The sequence below is a fragment of the Aythya ferina genome (genome assembly GCF_964211825.1).
Source record: "Aythya ferina genome assembly, chromosome: 22".
NCBI lineage: Eukaryota > Metazoa > Chordata > Aves > Anseriformes > Anatidae > Aythya > Aythya ferina.
Window position 1 is genome coordinate 4,029,553 of NC_140320.1, and position 27,732 is coordinate 4,057,284.

The 27,732-nt window shown below is 50.3% G+C and overlaps 1 protein-coding gene across 1 annotated transcript in view; it reads left to right on the forward strand.

Annotated features, from left to right (window-relative positions):
- Nucleotides 1-26,024, forward strand: part of CBL (Cbl proto-oncogene) — a 35,583-nt gene extending 9,559 nt beyond the window's left edge. Inside the window, exons 3-16 of the mRNA XM_084495959.1 lie at nt 9,173-9,319; nt 10,612-10,768; nt 12,284-12,405; nt 12,924-13,061; nt 13,774-13,861; nt 14,215-14,346; nt 14,742-14,945; nt 16,329-16,460; nt 16,965-17,342; nt 18,253-18,347; nt 18,819-18,974; nt 19,447-19,550; nt 20,052-20,234; nt 22,378-26,024. Of these exons, the coding sequence (XP_084352085.1) occupies nt 9,173-9,319; nt 10,612-10,768; nt 12,284-12,405; nt 12,924-13,061; nt 13,774-13,861; nt 14,215-14,346; nt 14,742-14,945; nt 16,329-16,460; nt 16,965-17,342; nt 18,253-18,347; nt 18,819-18,974; nt 19,447-19,550; nt 20,052-20,234; nt 22,378-22,658 (2,317 nt within the window). The 3' untranslated portion in view covers nt 22,659-26,024. The remainder of the gene's footprint in view (nt 1-9,172; nt 9,320-10,611; nt 10,769-12,283; nt 12,406-12,923; nt 13,062-13,773; nt 13,862-14,214; nt 14,347-14,741; nt 14,946-16,328; nt 16,461-16,964; nt 17,343-18,252; nt 18,348-18,818; nt 18,975-19,446; nt 19,551-20,051; nt 20,235-22,377) is intronic.
- The last annotated feature ends 1,708 nt before the right edge of the window (nt 26,025-27,732 follow it).

Here is a 27,732-nt window from a genome sequence, read left to right on the forward strand (position 1 = left end):
TGCGTTTCTATTTCAAAATTAACGCTGCTGAGGGTGCTTCTAAAGCCCTGCGTGCATTTCCTGACTAATTGAGTGCATGTGGTAACTTCTTGTTTCTGTTTATAGACCGAGTAGGCAAGCAGATATGATTCAACGTGGTGACTTCCGAGTAGAGCTTTTGTTTGGTGGGGGCACTGTGCTGTTCTGCAGAGCACTGACGGTTTGGGAGCTTGTTTTGGTTGCCCTGCTTGATGGCAGCGTGCCCTCGAAAACCAGACTGTAGGTTTGGGCATCTGGTAGGCCCAAATGATAACATCTGCAGGGCTGGGGATTGGAAGCAAGGGGTATTTCAGGAGTTAAGCCTTCTTAATATTCTGTTGTATGTTTGCCACGAGCCAAAGGTAAGTCATTCAGTCAACAGCAGGTTTTCTGGAGGAGCACAAACATTTCAGAAACCGTTGGCTTGGATTCTTTATGGATTCACAGTGCTGCACGAGGCATGTGAGACTTGTCACTTCAAAATAAATAAAAAGCCACCCAGAGGTGATGTTTGTAGCCTGTGTAGCTGAAGCGGTGCAGTAAAAGGAATTCTGTAAAGGACAATTAACAGGTCTGCACCCAAAGGAGAAAGGTGCCCGAGCTTAGCCCTGAGTAGCTTGCTGGGCTGCCTACAGTGGTAAATGGGACTTCTGTGACCCCTGTAAATATTCTGAGTTTCTTGAGTTTACTTTATAAATAATAGTAACAAAAACTGGCTGAACATGCATATCTTTTTCCTGCAGTGTGCTAGTAGTGCCACTGACTGACAGTGCTGTGGCACTACTCTGACCATGCTCAACTTGCCTGAACTCTTGATTATGGTTTAATTTAGAGACTCGGTGGTTGTCCTTTTATTGTTTCTACTACAGAAAGCTTTTACTTGTCCAGATCCCTTACTTGCAGAGAGGAGCTGCCATGTGTCAGTTTGCCCTACTACAGAAATTACTCACAGCAGCAGCTTCCTTGCAGCTTTGTACCTAGATTATTTACACTACGTGCGGCAGGGCAGGAAAATAACTTGCTGGGAGGAGACTGGGAGAGGAATCCTCTGCTCCTTCAGAGGGGATGAATCAGGGTGGAGAACCTCCTTTTCACCATGGAATCAGCTCTACCGAGGATGTTAACACAGCTTGTTACGAGGGAAAATTCAGAAGTTATTTTCTAAATAAGGTCAGCCCCTCGCGAGCGTTTCCACATGAGAACGCAGTTATGTAAGCGGGAGGGTGGGGGTAGGTGAAAGGCTGAGGAGAAGTCATTACTCAGGATGTAGACTGGATGTTTAGGAAATAGCACGAGTTATTTTGCTCGTTCGGCTGGCATGCTTCGGGAACCAAACTGTTAACAAAATTCATGTATCCGCAGAGGAGAAAATGGGGTTAGGCAGGGAATGTCACAAGCCCTCTCCATGTAACGTGGAAATGCAGACGGTTTTGGGGAGCTAGGCTGTGTTTAGCTGTTGTCTTTCTGACAGCAGTCTTAAAGGGATGCTGGCTCAGCAGGATTTCGTATCCTTCTCTAGCTCCAGTGTGAAGACTTTACTAATTCACACAGGAAAAAGCGACCAATATTTAATGCCTACTGGAAATGACCGTGCGTATCGCTGAAGGGGAAGGAAATGCATGAAGAATGACTTGGAAAAAAAATGCTGGAATTTAAAGAGAAAAAGTTGGAGAAGACTTGTGTTATGCCGTGAACTAGGGAAGCCCTCTGGGGGAGGTTAGTGCTCTGGGTGCATATTTTGGAGAGCTAACAGACACACTTCTGTCCAGTGAAAAAGATGTGACAGAATACGAAACTCAAGTGGTGCATGCGAGTCCTCCTTCTGTCACTTCCTCCTCATGCAGCTAGGACTTTTTTTTATTAACAAAACCCATCAGGGTGAAGTCTACATCTGCATTTAAATTAGAACATCTTAAAGAAAAGAACAGGCTCCAAAGCTGCCCACAAGAAAGGTTTCCTTGCCAAGCTCCAGCATATGAACACTAACTAACTGCTTATTACCCAAGAAGAAATTCATTATCATTTAAATGTTGTTGGAGAGTGGAATGTAAATTATTTCTCTTTAATTTGGCTTTCAATTGCTTGTTTAGGTGATAATTATGGAACTCAGATAAGACTTAGCATAATTGGTGTAAATTCATAGCCATTTTAGTTCTCTTTGCATTGAATTGGACCACTATCTTGAAAATCAGTTTATGGGGAAAGGTAACCTTCCAGATCACTGCACAACAAGGAAGTAAACTTCTTATTCCTGTCAGCTTCTTTGCTTTCAGAGCTTATAGACTTGGGGAGTTGTACAGAAGGCTAACTCTGCAGACTTGCTTTTGTGGCTGAGAGTCCAAGTGCATTGTTTAGCTGGTAGTAATTATTTTTTAAAGCGTGGATAGGTTTCTCAAAGCTGGCAAAAATCTGATTCTGCTTCTTGGCAACTGTGTGGTGTTTCTTGGGCTTGCGTGCCGAGGGCCAAGACAGCACTTTTTGGGGTTCCTTCAATGGGAAGGGGACCGTGGTCATGGCCCTCAGTGTGTCATGGTGGGGCCTTCTGTGGTGTGAGCTGCTGGCAGTGCCTGGTCCCATCTAACAGCAGGGTTGTGCTGCCCCCCGGTACGTGTCACCCACGTGCAGGGACAATGTCACTCGCTGCCACCCATGGAGGGGACACCGGGGTTATGAGTGGGGAGGTGGCAGCAGCTCTCGGCCATCTGCTGCAGGCCCAGTGGCTGCGGCCTGGGGAGCAGGCCTGCGCTGGAGCTGGCTGTTTGTGCTGGATTATTTGTGTCCTGAAATCCATTAGTTTTGGTGTTTGGACAGGATGTGGGTTGGGGTGGGATGCTGGAGCTCACAGGCTGCCTCCAAGGAGTCTCAGGCTGCGTTGTGACAACCGAGGCCGGAGCCCAAATGCCAAGTACGGAGCCTGCCCTGGGCTGGAGATGAGGGTTTGGGGCCTCCTCCTTCCCTTCGATTGTAGCACATAACCCCAGAAATACACACTTTTATCTCCAGTCTGAAGAGCCCAGGTACAGATACATGACCAGGAGATTTTGCTGTGTAGCCCCCGTTATCAGGTCAGCAAATGATGCTGATACCTGGGCGCGAGACCGCCCTTTTTGTCGATCCCCAGGGCTCTTTCAAGACCCCACTAATCAGATGTGTTGAGCTCTTTAAAAACCACTAATCAGATCAAAGTAAGTATTTTCTTTTAAGTACTTTCCATAATACATAAATCCAGGAAAACAGGGATTTTCTTTACCCTCCCAACGCTGACAGACGTCTAGCTCGTTAAAAATGTAAAATAGTGTTTGTGCTTTATAGCTGCAACTGGTTCTGATGGGAATGGAAAGGTGTACTGCATGCAGAGAGCGCCTTTCAGTAGTCAACTATTGCATTTCTGGCAGTGAATATAACACGTAATTGTGTTTTAAAAGAAGGGGGAGGCTTCCCAGCAACAGCAGCATGGGCTTGGAGCAGATGCTGAGCAGGTGAGGATCTGAGATGGCGTTTTCAGGCGCTCCTGATGAGGTTGTGCTGCCATCGTGCCTCCCGATGCCTCGAGCTGGGTGCTGCTGTGGGGTACATGGGGTGAGGGTGCCTCACCCCACAGCCCCTGTGTTGCTGGCCCTGCTGTGCAGTTTCAGGAGGGGAGGAACCCTTCTGCAGTCAGCAGCCCCGCACCGCCCTGTGGGGTGGCTTCTGTTGAGCTAGCAATAGTTAAATGGAATTTCGTTCGCTTCCTGTCTTGCACGTTTTGTTGAAAGTAGTTCCGTTGTTGCTATTTTTAAAGCTGATTACTGTGCAGAGAGGACTCTGAAGCTGTCTGCGTTGTACAAGTCAGCTTGGGATCACCGCGAGCGTTTCGACTCGCTGCTGATGTGAGCAGGCTGGAGGCTCGTGTTAACATGAGGAGCGCACAGAAAACTTCTTGCTGGTGTGGTTGTCGGATATCAGATCCAGTTGTTCTCTCTGGAGCCAGGTGCAGCCACCTAGCTGCTCACACTGAGGCTAACTGCTGCTGTCTGGTGCATAGCTGGTAGCATCTGAAAAGCATGTGTCGTGTGATAACCTCCTGCCTTTGTGGTTTCTGAAACGTGCCTTTTACTTGTTGGGGGCTTGTTAAAAAAGCCGACTTTTTTGAACTCAAATATGGAAGGTGGTTGCAGGAAAAAAAATACCAGCTGTTTGCAGAACCCAAAAGCTGTGGTTTTTTGTTTGCTTCAAATTATTAAGGTCAGAAGCATATACTTCCAGATACCTGTATGGTACTGAGCCTGTTTCCTAAATGTCATCTGGTAACTGTGCAATTAATTACAGGATAACCCCAGAAGTGGGAGGAGATAAAGTTCCCTACCCTCTCTTCTGATGTCTTGCAGTAGTACTTAGTGGATGGCGTTCTGCAGGGCTGAGCACACGATAGGGGATTAGAAATTCCCCGGCTGTAATTCTGGTTTCCAGCACTGTCCATGCTTCAGCTGCCTCACCTGTAAAATAACGTAAATAACCTGTTGTGTTTTTTTTGCCTCTAGGAGACTTAATATGATCTCATATTGAGAAGAATGTCCAGGTCCTGAAGGAGGTTGTATCCATCAATAGAGTTGTTGATGTGGGATTTACAGAGAAGCAGGCATTAATTGCTCTGCTATTGAAATAATTACGGTGTGTTTGCAGCTCAGCGTGGGGTGCTACTGGGCCGTGAGGCTGCAAGAAGTTTTGGATTCTGACTTTTTTTTGGGGGAAAATAGAAATTTTCAGCAGTAGCAAGGAATAGTACAGCGATCGGGGTGGTTTACCTCAGTCTGAGTAATCGTCTCACTTCCAAGGCAGTCAGCTGTCCTCCTTTTACCATCTAAACGGAGCGTTTCTGGGGAAAGGAAGTGGTGTAGCGGAGTTGTCCGAGGTGCAGCTCTTAATTCTGCGAAAACAAAAACAATTAGAAACTGCGTCATCATCGCTTTTAGGAGCCCTGACTTGGAGTCAATGAGTTAGTGTGAAGTTCTCAGATCCTCCCACATCCTCTCTAATGCTTTTTTTTTTTTTTCCTTAATTTTCCATGAGACTGAATGAGCGTGCTTTGCATTTTTTGAAGAAATGCTCGTAGTCATTTTTCCGTGCACTGAGATTGCATTTCTTGCTGTGAGATCAACTTTGGGTCGTGCCCTTCTAAGCAGCCAAGCTTACATGTGAAGAGCCTTCACTTAAGTTTCGAGTAGGATGGTTTTACAGTAACTCAGGCGCTCTGATTTGAGTTTTGTACCCTCTTAGTTGTCAGAATTGACTTGTACATCAACTCCGTTGTATGGAATGGGGCATTTGGGTTTTAACCAAGGCAGCTGAGCGATGTTATTTGTTTCAGGGCCACGGAGGTGTGGCTGAGTTCAAGTCCTAGCTTCCCTTGAAGAATCTGCTGCCAGCAGCCGATCCTTAGGGGTGCTGAATGTTCTTAGTGCAGACCCCGTGTTCACAGGTTTGACTGAAGCCAGCAGGAGCGCAAATACACAATCAATTTGCCAACCTGCTCTTGAATGAGGAGTGTGCACTACAACTTCAAAACCAATGAAGCATTTTGTAGTTGGCTGTCTTCTTGCAGCTCCTCGTTCCTTCTGTACAGTGCTTTTTTGTAGCCTGCTTGCAGTGAAACAGCTCCACAGCCGTGGGGTGTGTGCCAAATCGTGGCACGGTGCTGCGCCCAGTGATCGCCCGGTTGGGGTGGTCTCCTCCTCGCTGCGTGTGAAGAGCCCTGGGGAGGAGTTGAGAGATGCTGGAAGGAAACAAAAGCTGTGGCTGGCGGTGGCACAAGTGGCAGTGCTGGCTTCCCGTGACCTCGAGGTAAGGATGGTGTCGGAGTCCTGCTCCAGTTGGGTGACTTGGTCACTTGAAGCTGTTTAACTAATGGCCTCGCTGCTGGAGGTGCCAACGCTGTGATTCAAGCCGTCCATCTGCCAGTAGTGGCTTTGCAAGACTGAGCCCGTACGTAGAGCAAAGCTTTTGTCCAGGAAATGGGAAAAGAAAAATCAGCTCGGGGAGGAGCAGCAGTGAGGAGGGGTGAGTACTGGAAGCACCCGGCTGGCTCCTGCCTTCACCAAGATGCATGGAGCATGGCCGGCCAGGAACATAACACCACAACCACAGCAGCAGAGGGAGGATGGAGAGCTGAGGAATGCATCTGTGCAGCCTGGGGAGCTGATGAAGAAGCTCTGGGCACCTCAAGACACAGCCTCGAGCCCGGTGTCAAGGCAGCACGGTGTTGAGGGCAGCTGTGACTGCACGGAGTGGAAAAACGGTTGGCTTTCCGAGCTTCCCCTCATGATGTGTGGTTGGTTCAGTACCTGACGAGGTGCTGAGAGCTCTGCGTGTGTGTCAAACGGCTCTCGGGGGAGCGTAGGAAATCCCACCCAAACCGTGGCTGCTGCTCTGTCACCAGACCGAAGCCCAGCCCCAAAACACGCCGCCCGTCCTTTGAAGCTGCTGCAGGTGCTGCCTCCGGCTTATTCGCAAGCAGCGAGGGGAGCAACTGCTGTGGCTTGTGGTCCCTGGGATGGTTGAACGGTGCCAAAAACGCTTGGCTGGTGGGTGTTTGAATCCCACACACAGCCAGGGGCATTCAGGTGCCCAGGGCAGCGGTTCCCAGCCTGTGGCTCAGCTCTGGGTGCTGATTTGTGCTCCTGCTTGTTCAGCTCCAAGTTTGCCAAGGGAGTCTGTAAGAAACAGAGGGCTGCTGGTGGCTCAAAACACATGGGAAGCTCTGGTCATTGAGCCACTCTTTGAAAATATTGCCGTATTTTCTGGAAAATGCTTAATTCTGCATGCTGGAGCAACGAGGTGAGGACAGCTGCTGGTGGTACTGAGCACACAACAGCATCGTCGTGACTGATGTGCCAATAACCACGGGTGTCTGTCAGTGCAGCCTGTAAATGTCACTGTAATTGCCAGCGTTTACTTGGTGTGTCTTCGTTAACAAACGTGTAACGTGGCTCGTTAAAATAAAGGAGTGCACTTGTTGAAATATTCTCTTAGCCCAGGTTTGGCAGCTGGGTGCTGTGTGAGCAAGCTGGCTCCTGCTTTCCTGTTGTTATTTGGAGATGCAGCTCAGCATTTACACCAAGTGATGGTGACTTCTCAAGCTAAGAAGCTCACTCCTTTCAAGAAAATAAGCCACTTTTCACCTCCTGGAGCACGGCATCGCTGCTGGCCTGCCTAACTTAAAGGGTGCCAGGCCTGCTGGTGCTGTGCAAGGTGCTTGGCACGGCCCCTTTCCTGGCTGAGGCTGCACACACACTGCCCACCAACCCTTCACGGAGATGGTTCAGAACTTAATCCTTGCAAATTGCTTCACTATTAGTGTAGGGAAGGTATTTTTGCTGTTAGCTCAAGCCTCCCCTTTCATAAACTGAGTAAAACCAACTTCCATCCCTCTTGCTGCCTGAGTTGTGAATGCATTCAGTGACTCCAACCAGCCTGCTGTCGGCTTTTCCTCCCCCCACGGCCACAACCTGTCCTCTTCTCTGTCCTTTTCTCCAAGTGAGAGCTTCCAGAAGAGGGCTGGGGGAACGGGCTGTACAGCTGGGACCTCTGCTTTGCAAATTTTCTGTTTTTTTTTTAGCCAAATGCACTGTGGGGACAGAAGGGGACCCCAACAAATGGGACCCCGACCCCTGGGCTTCTTTCTGGGCCACGCTGGGCTGCGAGCTCACCATTAAATCATCTCCAAGGGATCAGCTGGGGCTGTGCCTCCTCGCCTGAGCCTCTGTGGGGATTGCTACTGGGAGGAGGAATACGAAAGCTGGAGTTACTCAGCCCTGCAGCGCTGTGGGGTGCTGTGTGGCTGGGTTCCCCGGTCAGGGAGCAGCTGGGGTGCGGCTGTGCTCACGTGGGGAGCTGGCACCTCGCTGTCCTCATCCAGCTCCTTGGCTCGCGTGGTGTTTCCTACACACGGGACCTTATCTGCTGCTTTCATTTGTATTTAAATAAAGTTCCTTTAAGGGCAGGTGAGGGATTCCAGTGTGGATCCATAGGACAGGCTGATGAAGCAGGACTGGGGCTGAGGTGCAGCAGGGCTCCCCGACAGCCCCTCTCCTGTTAGCTAACACAGCCTGGTGAGCAACAAAGAAAGCTTTTTGGGGGCGTTGGAGCCAAACAACCAAATCCTGTGGCTGCTTTCCAACACGTCGCGTGTCCGTGGGAGAGCTGCCGAGTGGAGCAGCCTCCAGGAGAGCGGCCGGGTGGTTTCGTGCTTTCACTCGGGGTCATTTTCGGCATCTGCTGGCGTTGGGCACGTGGGAGGTAACACAAAGCAGGATCCCTCGCTGGGAAGCCGGCACCTTCTGTGAGCACTGAGCAGCTCTCGGTGCTGAGCCACAGCACAAAGCGCGCTGGAATAAGCGAGGGTGAGAGAGGGAAGCTGCTGGCAGAGGTGATTTATGCTTTTGAGTCCCACGTGCCTTTTATAGGGCATGGAAAGCCTCCTCTGGGCTCTGTGGGCTGGGTCGAAGCGTGGAAAAAGGGCTCGCAGCACACGGGCACGTATCACAGCGAGCAAAGTCGCCTCCGGGTGGGTTTAGGCTCCGTGGAAGCCTGGCGTGGAGCTGGGGGACCCGAGCCCAGGTGTCTGGGGGAAATAGCTGCAGAAAGGCCAGGAGCAGGTTGTGGGGTAGGTGTTGCGGCTGGGACGGCGTGTCTGGCACAAGGAGGATTGAAAAATGCCCAAGATGGAGCAATTTGGGGCTGCTCCAAGCAGAACAGGAGGAACTGGTGAAAGAGAGGGGCTGGGGGCTGATTTGAGCTGCTAACACCCCTGGGCTCAGCACCCTGACCCCCAGCTTTTAGGGGAGGGTCATTACCCATTCGGAAGGAAACCCCAAGCATTGGGACCTCCCCTTTTCTCTGCGTTTTGTTTCCTTTTGGCGGGGGGGAATTTGCCTTGGAAATAACCTGGCTGCCTCAAAGAGGTCCTGCGAGGCAGCCGTGGTGGAAAATGCCCTAAGAAACACCGCCCTTGCTGATCAGCTCCGTGCTGGATGCGTCCTGGGTGAACACCCGAAAAGCAGTCCCGGGTAGGACAGGGTTTGGGGGCTGAGCTGCTTCTGGAGATGCAGTGGGTGCTTATTCTGCCCATTTCGGTCACTTTTCTAAAAGAAACTTCTCTTTCTGTGATCCTTTGCAGGCGTAACCTGACCAAGTTGTCCCTGATATTCAGCCACATGCTGGCAGAGCTCAAAGGGATTTTCCCCAGCGGCCTCTTCCAAGGGGACACGTTCCGGATCACCAAGGCAGACGCTGCCGAGTTTTGGAGGAAAGCTTTTGGGGAGAAGTAAGTCTCCGGCTGTGCTCGATGTTACGGATGTGACACCTCTAAAAGTGGTGGTTGGTGACTCAGAAGAATCGTTATTGAGGTTAATCAGAGAAATTAATGCCGGGAGAGACCCATTAGGTCATTTGGTCCACTCTCTCGGGTGGGGTACAGGATTGCTCCTGCTTTCTGTTTTCCACTTCTTTGTCCTGTCTTGTTTTCAATGTGCAAAGTGATCCGTCCTTCACTTTTCCTAGGACACTGTGGTACTGTCACGAGGTTCCCTGGCTTATTAAGCCTAAATGTTCCTCTCCTTAATTTAATTCCTTAACTTCTAAGGGAGCTCCACAAACTATGCAAAATAATCTGCTTTCTTCTTCCGAAGGCTACCGTGCCCCCACTATTAGCTGTCCTTCAGCTAAGCCACTCAATTAAATTCTTTCATCTTCCCTCCGATTAGGCTTTCCAATCACTTCGTCACCTTTCTTCAGGTTCCTCTGAACTTTTGTCAGTCTGCATAATGGCTCTGTTAAGGTAGAATGAAGGAGAAAGTTGAGAGCAACGTGTGTGTAGGTGCAGACTGTTGAAACGTCACTTTTAGGTTTTTGTACCCAATAAAACACCGACGGAATGAGCTTCAGAGGTGCCCCCAGCAGTGCTGGGGGATTAAAGTTGATGGAATTGGGCACTGCCTTCCAGCGGAGGCATTCCACGTGCAGGGTTTAATTAGGAGCTGTCAGAACAAAAAGCAGTGAGATATTTACTCACGGGTACCACAGTTACCTGTAGCTAGGTGTGCTCACAACAGGTTTCTACTCTGATATTTTAAAAGAAGGGAAACACTCCTTTAAGCAGGAGCCTCTGTTTGGGTTTCTGGTTATCTTACTTCTCCAGTTAATCCCTGGTTAGAGAGTTGCAGCTTTTTTGTTTTAACTGTCTAGGGCTCTGCTTAGTGCTGACTCCTTCTCTGCTCTGAAACTCTTACCCAGTGGTAGTGCTGCGTACAGCCCGTGGTTCGTACAAACGCTGACGTGATAGCACTGCAGAAAAAGGGGAAGGAGAAAGCAGGGAGGGACGTCAGCTCCCAGAACCGTGTATACGCAGAGAAAGCTGGCTAACGTGTGCTGGGCTGTTGATTTCCCTCAGTGCCAAGAAGCCTTTTGCTCACATTACGGGAGTAAATCTCTTGGGGCTGATGTTGTTCTTCCTCTCTTCTGTTACCGTGAGGCGTCTGCTCACAAATAAAGCTCACGAGGTGGGTACGTGGTGGTCCTCAGACACACAGCGTTTACAGCTGGCTTGCTTTTCCCCAGGACCATCGTTCCCTGGAAGAGTTTCCGTCAAGCCCTGCACGAGGTGCACCCGATCAGCTCGGGGCTGGAAGCCATGGCCCTGAAGTCCACGATCGACTTGACGTGCAACGACTACATCTCAGTGTTTGAGTTCGATATCTTCACGCGACTGTTTCAGGTAAGGACTGAGGAGTGCAGATCACTTGAAATGTACCTTAGTGCCTCAGGTCAGACTCTTTTCCCGAGATGAACCATATTTTGCACGTTAAAATGCCATTATTTATGTTGTAAAGGACTTGGTCGTCTTACCCCTCATCCTCCGGCCAGTTTTGGTCATAGTTAGAACCAGTAAAAGCGTTTGATACTTCTGGTTGAAGAAGAAAACGTCTAAATATAAATTGCAACTGCATGCAAGGCACATCCAGCATCCTCCCGTGAATCACTTTTTCCTTTTCAAAGGTCACTTTTAGTCTGAAGTCCTGACACAACTTCTGTAAGCCAGGAAATGCGAAGCTGAGTTTATCAGTCTGCCTTTCCTCGCGCCCTTTTCTTTCGTGTTAGATTTCTTTTCCGTGGGGGGATGTTCAGGATGGAGCACGAGGAGCATGGAAATTTGTGCTTCCTCCCTTCTGAACTGACACAGCCAGGATGTCGCAGACGCATTTTGTGCTCTGCGTGCAAGAAGTGTTTGTGTTACAGCGGGGATATTAATAGTAGGTAAAACTGTAACCCATGGGCTGTAATAGTTCTGAGCTCTAAAACGCAGCTTTTGATGGTGCAACTGGGTATTTACAAGAACAAACACTTACTTCTTTGGCTCCGGCTTGCCTTTTCCCATGTGATAGGGTGGGTTGTAATTAAGATATGTCTAGATGAAAAATTCCCATGTTCGGTGTTGCAATGCATCTGATCTCATTCAGCACTTTTTCCAGCTCTGGTACATAAAGAGCGAGTTGAGAGCCGCTGTGATTTCCGAGAGATACATACAAGCTTCCTGGGGAGAGCTAGCACCTTAGGCAAGTTGAGAAATTTGGAAAAACTGAGTGAAATTCGGACACGCAAACACTTCTCCGAATCGAAAGCTTTCAAACTGTTGTTGTGACTTTTCAGGCATCGTTTTGGGGAATATTTAACTTGTATGTGCTGCTTTATGTACTCAAACCTCAGCCTAAGCAGCAGTCCTTGCCACACCCAGGTGAGGTTAGGTGGCTGAGGAGTAGTCACGAGCATCTTACACACGGTGAAACTGAGACAGAGAGGGGAGATCACTTTCCTGAGGCCATGTAGGAAGCTTTTGTTAGGCATCCGACTAGTCATGGTTTCTGGTCCTGTGCATAATCTTAGGCGATTCCTGTCTCCATCACTGGCTCAGGGATGAGTAATTTTCTCTGCAGAAGCAGCACGTATTGGTAGCTCTTCTTGAGCTGTCTTTTTGTGACTTCAGTGACCTCACCCGTGGCGTTTTTTAAAGGAATTTTGGTTAACTTCTGTCCTCGGTGATATTTTTCTCGCTGATGAGAGAATTTCAAACGTTAAGGCTGGTGTAGGAAAACACGGGTTCTAGTTCCTCTGCAGGATTTACGGTGGGATAAGAAGCCTGATGCTTTAACTGACCCCTTTTATTAAGGAATATCGCGTGTGTTACTGCCTCTTAGAAGCGTGTGGCTAATACATCTCTTTGTTCTCTCTACAGCCATGGTCCTCTTTGCTCAGGAACTGGAATAGCCTCGCGGTGACTCACCCTGGTTATATGGCATTCCTAACCTATGATGAGGTGAAAGCCCGGCTTCAGAAATTCATTCACAAACCTGGCAGGTTGGTGCTTGGCAGCAGTGGCCCTTTTGATGGCTCCCGATAACGTCGCGGATTACTCACTGGCGGAGGAATTATTGGGCTTGGGTTTGTCTCTGTCCTCCTTCCTCAGAAATTTTAACTAACCTGGGGGCTGGCCAGGACCCTGCACGAGGGGTGCACAAGAGTGCACGTCTAGTTCCTTGCTGCTTTTAAAAATGGAAACCTTGTGCAGTCTGTTGTTTTTTTCTTAAGTTAATTTGAAAGAAATGATTATGAGGATGCCGAGTTCTCTTGCTGTGGACCCTGGGTTTTGTTTCACACTGCGCCAGGTGCTTGGGTGCTTTTCTCACTTGGTGTCAGATTGCAAAGTTCTCCTTTGGTCTGCCTGGGGGTAGAGTGAGAAAAGCTGGTGTAAATTGTCCAGCTCTTCCTCCTAGTTTTTATTTGATGTCCTAAGATAACCAGACAAAGGCTGCCTACTTGACATCGAGTCGTTTCTGCCCGTTCCAGGCTGAACTGGAATTTCTTTGTGTTTTCAGTTACATTTTCCGGTTGAGCTGCACACGACTTGGTCAGTGGGCCATTGGCTACGTCACTGCAGATGGGAACATCCTTCAGACAATCCCCCACAACAAACCCCTTTTTCAAGCACTGATCGATGGCTTCAGGGAAGGCTTGTAAGTAGCTTATCAATAACAAGTTTTTGTCCTTTGGGTGTTTTTTTTCCTGTGAGTTACCCATCTTAACGCTGTGGTAAGGCCTGAAAGTCAGTTGAATGGTAAAATGCGCCCGCTGGGCTCATCACACGTTGTGTCCTCAGGAGAGGCAGCGTGTTGCAGAGGTCAAGCAATCACTGTTGACATCACCGAGCCCCCTTTTGGACATCTCTCAGCTCTTCCTTTTTATTTAGACCTTGATTCAGCAAAACACTTGAAGCAAGTGAATAGTCCCATTGATGTCAGTGGAATAATTCATATGCTTAACTGCTCTGGCACTCGAGAGTACTCAGCTATCATTTGCACTGGAGATCTGCACTGTCCTTTGCAGCAGCAGACGATGAGCGTGTGCCTGCCTTTCCCTTGTCATACATTCTTCTGCAGTGGGTTCCTTAACCTGTGCTACCACAGCTGCTATTACAGGCTCAGTTTTCTTACACTGGCTGTGCCAGTTTCACTGCAGGATGATTTAAGAATCATAAACTAGGACCGTAACCTCGTGTTTAAAATGACAATTGCTCCCAGGAAGGAAAAGGAGTTTCCTTTTATTTTAAAGAATGGCATGTTTGGGTTTTGCCTGGTAGGAATATTCTTCCAAAACTTACTTAGAACTCAGAGTATCCTGAATTTCCTCCTCTTGGTTCTCACCCTCATTCTTATTTCCTGCTTACAGTTATTTATTTCCCGATGGCCGGAATCAGAATCCTGACTTGACTGGCTTGTGTGAGCCCACACCTCAGGACCACATTAAAGTTACACAGGTGAGCAAAGCCTTCTATCCCATTCTGTCATGCTCCTTGTTCTGCAAAATATTCGTTCTTCTGTGCTCTTCACCGTGGCTATGCCCTTGAACCCTGAGTTCCCAGGCTGTTCTTGGGAAACCTAAATAAAAATCTGGTATAACTTGAAGCCCGTTTTTTTACAGAGCTTGATGGATATATCCAGCACATAAAATCCCAGTAAAGTTTTTGCAGATTTCTGTTCTCTTTTGCAGTTTGTTCTTGTGTTGGGAATTCACTTTGTCCTGCACGTCTTCTGTTGGATTTCTTGTAGCTCTGATAACTCTTGCACGTCGTTGTACAGTATCAACACTGTCTGTCTGTCTTTCTCCAAGGAACAATACGAATTGTACTGCGAGATGGGCTCCACGTTCCAGCTGTGCAAAATCTGTGCTGAAAACGACAAGGACGTGAAGATCGAACCGTGCGGCCACCTGATGTGCACGTCCTGTCTCACTGCGTGGCAGGTGAGGCGTTGGCTCTTGTTTATCTGAGCGAGGCAAGTTGCTTTTTTACAGAAGCAGTATCTCCTCTTCCCCAAACTGTTGAGTTTCCTTCAGGTATGGAGGGGAGGGAGTGTAACCGAGGAAATACCAATGCCAGCTTCACCTGCCCAGGGAGAAGGTGGGCAGATGCCTGATCTCAGTGCAGGAACAGGCAAGAAGTGCAAGGACTTCCTAAAAAGCTGTTCCTCTGCTCCAGACAGAAAATCCTCCATTTTTATAGCACAGTTTGCCTTTCTCTTCCCCTCGGTTGAACGAAACCTGCCAAAAAGCAGGCTTAAAACTCTCTGTATACTACCCGTGTATTTAATCTCTGCATCTCAGGGGTGGTTGTAACAGCTCTCTCCTCTTCCCTGAAGGAATCAGAAGGCCAGGGCTGCCCTTTTTGCCGCTGTGAAATCAAAGGCACGGAACCGATTGTAGTAGACCCGTTTGACCCCAGAGGAGGAGGAGGATTGTCACGGCAAGGGGCAGAAGGAACTCCCTCACCCAACTATGATGATGACGACGACGACAGAGCCGATGATTCCCTCTTCATGATGAAAGAACTCGCTGGTACCAAAGTAAGGGCGCCTGCTGGTGTGCTAGATGTGGCAGCGTGTACAGAGACCGCGTGTTCTCCATCAGAGAGGATGTGGTCTTGGTGCTTTGTGCACGCGAGGGTTGTCAGACCTTAAAACAGGAGGGATTTTAATCAATACGAGGAGGGTGAGGTAAATAGGGATTCAGGTTGGGTGCTGTCAGTGCAGCTCACGCTGTTCTGTGAAGCAGGAGCGAGCACACTTTGATCAGTTGTATGTTGCCTTGAAAGATTGGGTGTTTGTCAGCCTTTAGAAGGATGAAAAGGCTGCCTGGGTCTATTGAAATGTGAGGTCTGGGTCTGTAACACTTCTCTGCGTGCTTAGCAGTGCTGCTTTTCACTTATTAGCCATACTTCACCCATATTAGCAAAAGCTCATCCATTTTCCCCAGCGATGAATGCAGCCGACCAGGTACAGCCTTCCCAAGGTCCTGATGAGTAACTGGGTAGAGGGCAGGGTATTTTGCTGAGCGAGTCAGTTTGTCTGTCATCTTTTTATATTTATATAAATATAAGGTCTGATAACTCGCTGCCATTCATGACAGGCATTCTTTAAGCCTCCCTGCACATTTTTTTTCTAAATAAGCTGCTTTTTCTGGCCACAAGGAATGCTCTGCGCTGGTTACCCTATGGTCAGATTTCTCTTTAGCTCTGTGAAATACTGTAAGCTGGAGTCCTGGGGATTATTTCTGTGTACATAACTTGGGGAAGCAAAGCACAGCTTCCTCGCTGTGACATCCTGTTGTGGTTTGCAGTGGGCTAGCACGCCATTATTTGCTGGCAATCAGTGAGTTCAAACCTGTGCAGAGGTTTTCAGAGTTACGTAGTGCTCACCTTGCTTGTGAAACAAGCTTGATAAGAAGGAGAAGAGGCACGGTTCTGCTAGGTAGAAAAAGAGGGACAAAAATGGAGGTTTTGCTGCACACTGATGATTGCTGCAACAGCCATGACACCAGTCAAGGTACTCTGCACAGCGGTGCCTGCAGTGGTGAGTAGGATTTGCAGCAGATCACGCCCTCTCGTGTCGGAAAGAAAGGCAGCTTGCTGCTGCTCTGGGCTCGGCAAGGCGGGTTTGTTACTCCAGCAAAACAGCTTGTCCTTTATTGTGCCACTAAGTGTGCCGTTGTGGTTTTGTGCCACGGTTAAGCCAGTTAGTGATGCTCAAGGCTTGCTGCAAGACAAATTTCGCAGCTGTGCTGTGAAATTACCTTAGATTGCTGCTGTGTGGTTGGCATCAGTGCAGTCATTTGTTACCGGCAGTGATACCGGAGCCAGCACAACTCACTGAACTTGAAAGCCTCTCCAAGGAAGAGGAGTTCTGCTGGATTTTGTCATCCTTTGATTTTCTTGGTCTTTTTTTTTTCAGGTCGAGCGTCCTCCCTCTCCCTTCTCGGTAGCTCCACAGGCCACCCTCCCTCCCGTGCCACCTCGACTGGATCTTCTGCAGCAGCGAGTGTCCAACCCGCCTGGGGCTTCCAGCCCTGGGACCTCCTCAAAGGTAAAACACGCTCCTTGCCCTGCCAGATGGTGGGGCAGGGGGGAAGGAGAGTGCTTGGGTAAATCCTCTGCGTTCTCTGTGACATCCCTGAAGGCAAACTAGTGATTTCTCTGACCTGCTGACTGATGAATAACTCGTGTAAACGACGCGCAGTTGAAGCTTTTTGAAACGATGAGTTTCCTTTATGTGGAATCCAATCCAATGATGCTCTGAGTTGTTTTGTGTTTTTTTTTTTTTTTTTTAATTCAAGAAGGACAATCAGAAGTGCTTAGTGCCTAGCTGTAGCTGCGTGTAATTACTGTGTTGTCTCCACAAGCTTGTAGGGAAGGTGTCCCTGGAGAGCTAACTTGGCACCACTCCACATCCGTTGAGATAATTTCTAGTGAAAAAACAGATGAAACAAAAACAGACCTCGCCCTCCTGCCACCCACCTCCCACCTTTCTGTGTTCCGTGGCTGGACTGCCTTTTGTTAAGCCCTGTTTTTGCATTCTTCTGCTTCCCAGGCTGCTCCTGGCACCCTCCACAAGGATAAGCCTCTGCCCATCCCACCCACGCTCCGCGACCTGCCGCCGCCACCACCTCCGGACAGACCCCACTCCATCGGGACCGAGGCTCGGCCTCAGAGACGGCCCCTGCCCTGCACTCCAGGGGACTGTCCTTCCAGGGACAAGCCCCCCCCCGTGCCCTCCACCCGCCAGGGGGATCCGTGGCCCTCCCGGCCGATCCCGAAAGCCCCCTCCTCAGCTCTCAGCCCCGGGGACCACTGGACCGGCAGGGAACTGTCGAACAGGCACTCGCTTCCCTTCTCCTTGCCCTCTCAGATGGATTCCAGGGCTGAGAGCCATCGGCTTGGGAGCACGCTCAGCCTGGACAACCAAGTGGTGAGTAGAGCTAATGGGAGTGAAGGTTGGTTTTAAGGAATTAGGTCTTCCAAGGTGCCCTGTTCTCATCTGCATCTGAGTAGGGCCTTCCTGTGCCAAGGGAGAGATGAAGAGAACCTGGTGACTGCCAGACAAGGGAGAGTAATGGGAAGACTTTGAGCAGTCATGAGCCACAATGTCATGATCAGTGTTCACCTTTGAATTTAGAAAAAACGAGAATGTTTTGCGTTAGGAGCTGGTCTGCTGAAAAAGTGTAATTTCCTCCTCTCAGGATTCAGTCCTGTGAAACATGCGCACAGAAACGGTGGTTACTTTAACACAGTAAAATCTGAGTTAAATTTGTGGCTGTTCCTATTAATTAGGTGTAACTTAGTAGTCCAACATACTGTTCTCTAAGAGAAATCACAGGCAGTTTTGCTTCCCTTGATCCCTGTTGCCTACCTTTTCCTTTTAAAACCTCCAGCTTTCTTGAAAATTGAAAGCGAGTACATTTTTAGCCAGATTGTCTAAGGAATTGACACTTTTGCAGTTGTCATTCTGTCTCTGTCTATATGCTTGTCTGCATCCTTTTCCTCTTTTCCCTATTAACATTTTGGCCTTTTGGCCAATTTCAGCTGAATTTCGCAAAGTCATTAGAGTCTGAAAGATAAGAGTTCCTGTGGCTCTTGTGTAAACAGGCAGAAGGCAACAGGAGAAAAACTGTGCTTGTGCTGTCAGTGAGGGAAAAGTATCAAAACCTGTGGGTTTCTAAGGTGTCAGTAAATGCTTTTGAATAAATGAAGGTGCTTTGTTCCCAAGAATTTGATGACTGGCTGACATCCATCCCCAGGTGGATGACCAGCAAACAGTTTTGCAACTACACTGGTCGACCTGGTGTCTGTAATTCCTTGTTTGGCCTTTTTTCTTTCAGAGCTTGAACAGCGGTCCACCAGCAACCTCAGAGTGTGAGCACCCCAAAATTAAACCCTCCTCCTCTGCCAACGCTATCTACTCCTTAGCTGCCAGGTATGTTGTTCCCTACGAGGGTCGTTGTAGGTCTCTGTGCGTGCTGGTGCCAGGGACAGAATTTGGCATAACTCTGTCAAGCCTTAGTTTCAGTCTCTGATGGATTATTTATTCAAAGCACACAGCCTAGGTGAAAGCAGATGAAATCAGCAGCCTGAAGATTTGTGGATGGTGGCGATAGGAATCAGGCTACGGTTACCTTTAGCTCGTCTGTAAATTTAATTCTGAGTTGGTCTTTGTAAATGTGCCCTGTGAAGCAGGTGATGTGTGTGATACTGTCAGCTGCCTCTTCGTAATGACCTTGTGCCAGCTTGACCTTGCAGCTGGGCAGCTACAAGCCAGGTTATTTCTCTAGGCAGTATCAATATAGCACCACTACCTCGGCTGTGGGTTTGAAAAGCCACTTTGATGCTAATTAGATTTCCAGTAAGTGTTTTTCTGGTGTTTATATCTTGTTTCTTCTGCCTCCAGACCACTGCCTGTACCAAAACTGCCTCCTGGGGAACAGTCTGAAAGCGACGAGGACACCGAATACATGTCGCCCTCCTCGCTGCCAGTGGTGCCTCCAGGTCCTGCTGTACAAAAACCAGAGATGAAGATGCCTTTGGAAATGACTCAGAGTTTGCGGTGAGATGCTGTTTGCATGTACTGTTCTTCCTCCTCGCAGCTCTGGGGAAGCACATTTGTTTACCAGGGTGGAGATTTCGCTTGCTCTGTTGGCTGAATTCCCCCAGTGATGCTCACCAGATCTAGACTAAGGCAGCGAACTGCAAATGAAACGTGGCTACTGCTCTGCTGCAGAATCCTGACACAGTATTAAAAGGGCTAGATAACCTCCCCCTCCTTCTGCTGGTAACAGCAGCAGCCACCGAAATGCAAAATTCTGTGAAAAAGATTGTTTTCTGGTGGTGTCAGCTAAACCCTTCAGTGCTGAGCTGCTGTCTTGCAGCAGGCATCACTTAGGGGAACAAATGCTCTCTCTCAGAACAATGGCAGAACATTTTGAAGCAGGTACCTGTGGATAATCTCGGTGACAGGGGCTGGGTGATGGCTGCCCAGTGCTGCCTGTGTGAAGGGAGATGTGTGCTCTCTCCCGCAGAGCCCTGGAGTGCGACCAGCAGGCGGATGGCTGCATGTACGAAGCGATGTACAACATTCACTCCCAAGCAGTGCCCTCTGCTTTCGAGACCCTCAACGCTTCTGGTGAGTGGGTGTGCTAAGAAAAAAACACACAAAAGTCACCAAATAAACCCGGGATGCACTGCGGTGGTCCCAGTGCCAGTTGGAAGAGCATTTTAGGGTAAATTAAATGTTTCTTGCTGTTGTTGGTGAAGTAGCTAGGATGTCTGCGGAAGCGTTTGTGTCTGCGCACTGCAGGCTGCGTGTGGGGATGTTGGTGAGCAGCCTGGCTGGAATGTGCTGTAAAAAATACCCAACAGTTGTTTAAAAAATTGCTGTTTTGAAGATTTTGTTTTCTGGGCTTTGCTGCTGTAAGCAGCTGCAGCAGCTGTCAGCCCACAGCTATGGTAAGAAATTTTTATCTAGCGCTACTTTCTGGAAAGAGCTTCCACTGAACGTGGGGTTTTGGCAGCAGGGCCTCGTTCTGTGTCCTGTCAGTGCTTTTATGGACTGCAGAGGAGCAGAGTGCCTGGAGAGACGGATCTCTGTTCAGTCCCAGAGCTCAGACTGTGTCTCTTCCTCTAGATGAAGGGGATCTGGCTGCAGCCACTGCCAGCAATGGCCCCGAAGAATCAGAAAATGAAGAAGATGGCTACGATATCCCCAAACCACCACTACCAGTTGCTATTGCTCGTCGCACACTGTCTGATATCTCCAACGCCACGCCTGCCTTCAGCCGAATGTCTTTGGAGAATGACCCCGTGACAGGTTAGAGAACAGCTGTGCTCTGGGTGCTGTAGCGTGCACTGATGGCTTGAAACTTGTGTCACTGACTCTGGATTTTGTGGGTAGGCTGTAAAATCAGATTTGCAAGGCTGAATTACACCGATCCTTATTTGTTCAGCTTGCTTTGCGACTTGTAATGCGTTTCCTTACTCCCTTAAATCCCAGAGCTAGTACATCACATTTAAATCACAGTTAGCAAAGCCTTTTCCCAGCTTTAAGGTTGCTCCTTAAGGCATCACGTCACACGGGGCACAGGATATAGCTTGTGCCATGAAAAAGAACTTGAGAATATTGCAGCTTCTCTCTGCTCAAGCTAAAGATGAGGTGGCTGGCCTTGCACTCTGTGTCTCAGAGGCTTGGGTGCAGCTGTTGCCAGCAGATGGCACAAGTGGCCCGTGTGGTGCTTTGGGTTTCCTTCAGCAAGGACACGGCGGCTCAGCAAGGTCAGCTTTTCATCCCCGGGGAGCAGGGGACATCTTGTCCTCCTGGCTGGGTGACGCTGTCCAGGGGAATCCCAAAGCCTCGTCTCTCCAAAAGCCTTTCCAAGCAACACTTGGCTTCTTCCCTACAACCGTTCAGGGGCACCAGAGGAAGCTCTGAAACTTCCTGGTGGGGGGTTTAGGATTCAGCACGTCGCAACCTCCGGCCGTTTGCCAAGCGAGAGGGGCGAGTCTCTCGTTCCTTCTGGAGGCAGCCAGCAGGCAGAGCCTCCTGCACCCAGGCCTGCTTGTCCCACGGAGTCTTCTGCTCACCTGCTTCACCAGTTCCCTTTTCCAAAGTCTTCTCTTCTTCAGCTCAGAGAATTTATCAGCTCAAAGAGATCTGTCAGCTTTTGCCGCTGCTCCCTGCCCTGCTCTGCGACCGTGTCTGTAGAATATGGGATGAGGGAGGGCAGAGGGAGCTCACATCCTGCTCCCAGATGAACTACGGGGCTTAATCATTGACCCCTCTTTGTTTATACAACCCTGAAATTACAGTGCTTTTGTCCTGCTTTGTAGGGTATGGAGGTCTGCTAACGAAAAATGCTGAGGAAATGCTGAAATGCTGATTGTTACTGCCCTGGGAAGCTGCTGCAGCTTTCTGAAACATTGGCTACTGGCCACTGCCGAAGCCTGGCTAGGAAGGGATGCATTTGGGCAGATTTGTGTTCTCACACACGTTGCCCTACAATTTAGTTTCTTAATCATTTACCAAAAGAGCTGAGCTGCTGGCTGCCCTTTCAAATTGACCTGTGGTCTCTGAAATTTGAGCCGGTTCAGGCTGAAGCAGCCATTTCAAAAGACACTTTGGGGGAGAGGAGTGGGCAGTCCTTTCTCTCAAACGTACAAAAAGCTTTTTATGTGTCAGGGGCTTGTTCTGTGACGATCAGGGAGACAAACTCCGTTGTGGCTGCTGAGGAAGCCTCCATGAATTTGGGTCCTGAGGAGCCTTCCCCGGCGTTGTGCTCTCGGTGAAGTTTTTCAGGAAGGCCCCAGGATGACTGCTGCTGTTCTGAACGGGGCTGCGGTGCCAGTCTTAGGGATTGTTTGGACATTCCTAGGATGTGTGTGTTGTACACCACCGGTTCAGCAGTTAGAAAACTCTGCCTGGAGTACCTCGAGGAGGTTTTTTCAGCAGACAAAAATAGCTCGCTTTAAGGTGGTGTCAAAGATTCAGGCAGAGAAGTTCCCTGTCATTTGCAATGTAGGAAAAAACATTTTCTGCAGGGATATGGGAGGTGAGGACTCCAAATTATCAGACGTTGGATTAACGCTGTAAATAATTCATTTTCTCTACAAGGCACTGATTAAATCCCTGCAGTGTTTGGTGTCCTGCTTGGTTTTTTTTGGCTGCTCTTCTTGTTCCCCAGGAGGCGAGGGTGGGCTCCCGCAGGAGCTCGTGTGTGGGTCTGAGATATAACTCAGTTTTTGGAGAGCTTGTGGCGGAGGAGCTGTGACTAATCCATTCCTTTTTGTGCGGGTGCTGATCAGCACCGTGCTGTGGGAGGATGGGGCTGAGTCGAGATGGTGGCACGGGTCGTGGTGGCACGGCCGAGTGCCAGTCATCAGTCTGATGTCAGTCCTGCTCCCTTCCGAGCAAGAGTCCCTGCCTTTCCTTGAAGCGACGCGTTTCTTTCTCCTTCCAGGTTTCTCGGATGGCTCTCAAGTTCCCGAAAGGCCGCCCAAGCCGCTGCCACGGAGAATCAATTCAGAGCGAAAAGCCGGGAGCTGCCAGCCCGGCGGAGCCAGCAGCGGGAGCAGCGCGTCGCTGCAGCTCTCCAGCGAGATCGAGAACCTCATGAACCAGGGCTACTCATATCAGGACATCCAGAAAGCGCTGCTCATTGCACATAACAATATCGAAATGGCCAAGAATATTCTCCGGGAGTTCGTTTCCATCTCCTCCCCTGCTCACGTGGCCACATAGCACATCACCTCCGACGCCTGCAACTTCTGCGGACCGGCTGCCCCGGGCGGCCGCGCACCCAAGGGGAAGGGGGTTCCTTTAGAGACTGCGTGCGGAGCTCAGCCCTGCCTCTTCCCGAATCAGTTATCAGGTTTTTGTGGTTCCAGATTTCAAAGCAGTGGGAGGAAATGGAAGCGGAGCGGTGTTTTTCTACAGTGTGCGTCTTGGAGTCCTTCTCCCCCCGCCTCTTGGCTGTGAGAGAACGGATTTGGGGTGCTGGTAGAGAGAGGTGGTGCCACGAGGGACCCCAGAACCGATGCCCTGGAGGCCGGGGGGAGTGTTTTGTGCTGTGAATTCCAAGTGAATGCTCTGAGAAACCGGGTCAGTGTGGTGTGTCCTGTGGTTCATGGTACTAGGTTTGGACCTGCTCGCTGCTCGGGCTTTTCGGAGCGGCCGAGCGGTCGCGGTCTGCTGGGAACAAGCAGGAGACCTTGGGAGAAACCTTCTGATTGCTTCCCGTTAGCTGTGGCGTCCCCCTCCTCCCTGTAACAATGACAGCATTTATTGCTCACCATTTAGGTCATCCCTTTGCTCCTGGAGCCGGCGTGCCTGGCTTCTGCGGGGCGCTTTCCTCGTGGCCGCGCCGGGCGTTGGATTTCTCTCGGCCGTGGCCTCTCCCCTGCAGCCTCGGATTCCAGGCTGCTAGAAGTGCTGCAAGCCCCGCGTGTCTTTGAGGGGTGGGAGAGGGAGGGAAGAATCCGAGGGAGAGCAAAGAGCTGGCTGCTGCTTCTCCTTTTCTTTCTTTTTTTTTTTTTTTTATTTTTTTAGCCTCGAGCGTTTGGTGCTGCAGCGCTGGGGCTCGGTGGCAGCCCTGCTGACCTCTCCTCCTCCCGGCACGCTGCACCTGCTGAACGTGGACGCGCTGCTTGCTGTGCCTGAACTGCGTGGTGGCCGTCGCAGCCTCGTGGCCCCCTCACACCAGAGCCTCCTCTTTCCATTCCCGTTTCTCCGAGGAGTCCCCAGAGCTCGTGTCCGGGAGGATCTGGGGCGCTTTGTGTTCGGAGAACAATCCCAGGGCTCGGAGAGGCAGGGCTCAGCTGCTCCTCGCACAAAACCTGAGCGGCTCCTGAGCTCCCCAAATAATAGGCTTGACGCGAGAGCAGCGTGGTGCCTTTGGGGGAGCCTTGCAGTCGGGCAGGGACACGCAGCTCCCGGCCTGACAGACGGACAGCCAGCCCTCTGGGTACACGGCGAGGCTGCCAGCCTTTCAGAGCACGTCCTGCAATTATTTGCATCCCTCCAAGGGATTTTCCTTTAAAAAAAAAACAAAAAAAAACAGGAGCTGGGCCCAGATTTCGGGGAAGCAGCTCGCGGCTGGCGAGGAAGCGTTAGCGAGGAAATGAAGCCTGAAATGTTTTTGGGTGTGCAGTAGGGGGGCTTCTCTAAACCTGCAGCTTTATAAATGGATGCAGGGGGGGTCCAGGCGGTTGAAAAGCAGGAGCTGGCCCCTCGCTCCCCTCCTGTCCGTAACAAAACGCTCCCTGAAGCTGTAAGGGGATCCCTGCAGTGCAGCTCTCGCTGTTGCTATTTTAGGGCTGGGGCTGAAACGTGTGAGCTGGGGAGATCTCTGCCCATCCATCGAGGCAGGTTTTGGGACGCAGCCCTGCCGGCCCTTCCCCTCTCTTCCGTGCTCTCCCCGGCGCTGCCACCAGCCCCGTGTTGCTTTTGGAGCCGCTTCAGCGCCGCCTTTGCTGCGTAAACTCAGCCCGAGTGAGTTCAAGGGTGGCGTGAGACCGGGGCTGCTGCTGCCAAGGCTGTGGGAGAGCCAAATCCGGCAGCTAAAGCCTCAACTCGTGTCCTGCACAGCCCGTGAGCCCGCAGCAGCGATGCCCTGACCCCTGTCTGCGCCGTCCCCGTGGGTCTTAGCGACGAGGGAGCGCGGTTTTCGTGGCATGTATCACTGGCTGCCCTGCATGTCTCCTTTCTGTGCGCTGTTTCTCAGACTGATTTCAGCAGCCGAAGCCTTGGCTTTGCCTCCTCGACCTGGGAGCGTTTTGCTTGCCCCGCTGGCGTGCAGCGGGCTCTGCCCAGGCCCTGTACAGCGTATTTTCCTTCCTGTTTTCCTTCCCGAAAGGTGAGCCTGATGCCATTTTCTCTTTTCTTTTCCCCCCCTTCCACCTCCTCACTCTTTATTCTGAAGGAGGTAACTTGATAACGCGACTGCTTTCGTGCCTTTCCTGCCAAAAGGAGGAGCCCGAGCAGCCAGCTCCGAAAGGTGAAGGGGCAGGAGAGCCAGGCTGCTCTCACTCCCTGTTTTTTGTGTTTTTTTTTGCAGCATTTCAGCTGCCGAGGTTTCCTTCTCAGCCTGGTGCCCGCAGTGTTTTGTCGGGGCTGGTGCCGAGGACGGGAGAGCTGTGGGACAGGATTGCTTTTGCTTGGAACAAAACGAGCTCTGCTCTTTACCAAAACCGCCGTTTTTCTCCCCACCTGCCATGCCAGGGCTCGAAGCAAGCAGCAAACCCTCGGGGAGGAGCTGGGGCACCTGGCAGCCACCTCGCTCGGGGTTTTGGTGTTTTAGGGTGCCCGGAGCCACCCCGACAGAGTGGGATCTGCAGCGAGACATATCCCGAGGGGCAGGTGGCTGCGGATTTGCTTCCCTGCACGCCCCTCGCTGCGCCCTGCCTTGGGGACACGTCGCCTCCTGCACTGGGCTGATCCCCTTACTGTAGCTATCCCTTGAGGCAGGGCCGTCACTGTAAATTTATTATTATTATTTTTTAATTATTATTATTATTATTTTATTATTTTATTTTATTATTTTTTTTTCAGTCGAGCAAGAGAAAAATGCAACTCCCAGGGCGCTTTTCCCGAAGGTGCCGCGTTAAAAAAAAGTGAGTTGGGGAATAAAGGACGCGTGGGGTTTTTTTTTTTTTAAAGCTCCTGCTGGAAATCTTTTTTGGGAATTTCTGGTGGGGGAGGAGCGGTCGTTCTTTCTCTCGAAAACACCAATTTGTATGATGTCAGTGTTAAAAATGTGGAGATTTTCACGAACTATTTTAAAGAAAAAAAAAAATCTAATAGTGTCATTAATATAAAATATAATAGCAGTATTTAATCCTTTCAGATCTGTAAAGAATAAGGAAAAACAGAAGGTAAATATTCTTACAGAGAGTAGCTGAGCTTTAAGGTTCACTTGGTTTAAAGTCCTCGGTTTGTTTGCAAGTGCATTGTTAATGTTTAGAGGTTATACTAATGTTATTTATTAATTGTTTCCATCCTTGTATGCTGCCCACTAAGAGCTTCTTTGGGATTTCCTTCACCTGTGTCAGTCGAAAGAAAACGAAACAAAGTTTTATTTTTCAATAAAATTCCCTTTGTCGTAGCAGAGCGGCTGCCTGCTGGTGGTTCTGTCAGCCCAATTTGGGGCGTTCGGTCCGGCCCCTGCGCCCCGTACACACCTCACTGACACCCAGCCTGCTTCCAGACAATGACCCGATCCTAATTAAGGTCAGGGATGCTCACGAAATGAGAGCGGGGAAGGTTTAAGAGTGCAACACGCTGCTGGAGCCAACCACGAGATGAGACGAGCCCAAAGAAACCATTAAATGGCGAGGCTCTCGTTAAGAAGCTCGTTACCAAACATTAACAGGGGCCCGAATTGGGGCTGCAGTGCCCATAGGGTGCCCGGTAGGTCCCGAAACCCAAATCCTGCTCTGCAGGAGCCCGTTAGCCTCCACCTGCCCCTCCGAAACAGCTCCAAAAGCCTTACAATTACTGCCTCTCATTTACAGGAGATAGAAAATAATTAATAAACTAATCCCTGACATTCTATATATGGGGTCTATAAGGAGTTCAAGGCTACTTCCACATCCATAACACACCCCCAGTGCTCTGGTAATGGGTACACGACCCCTTCAGCCCCCCATGACCCCTGCTGTGAGCCTATAGGGGGGTTTTGGGGTCCCCGTTGGCCCTGACCGTGGGCCCTAGGGGCTGATGGAGGTTGTGGGGTCAGGCAGGGGCTGCCTGGGGGTGGGCGCTGATGCTGGATAATGGGGCATGTATGGGGTCTGTGGGGATGTAGGGGGCTACGGGGAGGGCAGGAGGGGTCTGGGGGGTTGATTGAGGCCAAGTGGGCGCAAAGCAAGGTGGCTCTAGGGTCAAACGAGGTTAATTGGGGTCAAGTGAGGACATGGGGGGGTCGTCTGAGGTCAGTTGGACTCAAGAATATGGCTTGAGAGGTCAAATGAGGTTAATTGGGGTCAATTGAGGACACGGGGGTCAAATGAGGACACTGGGGTCAAATAAGGACAAGTGGACTCAAAAGAAAACGGCCCCAGAGGTCAAATGAGGTTAATTGGGGTCAACTGAGGACACGGGGGTCAATTGAGGACACGGGGGTCAAATGGGGACAAGTGGACGCAAGAAAGCGGCTGGAGAGGTCAAATGAGGTTAATTGGGGTCAAATGAGGACACAGGGGTCAAATGAGGACACGGGGGTCATCTCAGGTCAAGGGGACTCAAAAGACAATGGCTTGAGAGGTCAAATGAGGTTAATTGGGGTCAAATGAGGACACGGGGTCAATTGAGGTCAAGTGGACGCCGAGGGTGTGCCCCGGGAAGCCAGGCCAGGCTCATTGGGGTTGGCTGCACTGGGTCCCAGTTGGGGCTGGCTGTACTGGGTGGTACTGGAGGCGCTTGAGGCCGTCTCTGCTGGCTCCAGGTGAGTGAAACGACCCCAAAAGCCCCACGGGGGTCCCATGGGGGCTGCGGCATGGTCCCCCCAACCCCTTATGGCCACAGGAACCCCGCTGGGGGGCTCCATCCCCCATCCACTGCCACCCCCCAGGTCAGTATGGGGACAGCCCCGTCACGTCCCCGTCCCCCTTCCTCATCCTCACTTTTCTCCGTGAGCACGTCCCCAGGTGGGGTGGGATGTCTTGGGGGGGGGACATCGGTCCTGGCCAGGTCCCCTCCCAGCTCCGGGTGCACCCCAACCCCCCGGGCAGGGCAGTGCGAGGGGCACTATTTATTACTAATTAGTTATTATTATTATTTATTACCCTTTATTACTATTATTACCTTTTATTTATTA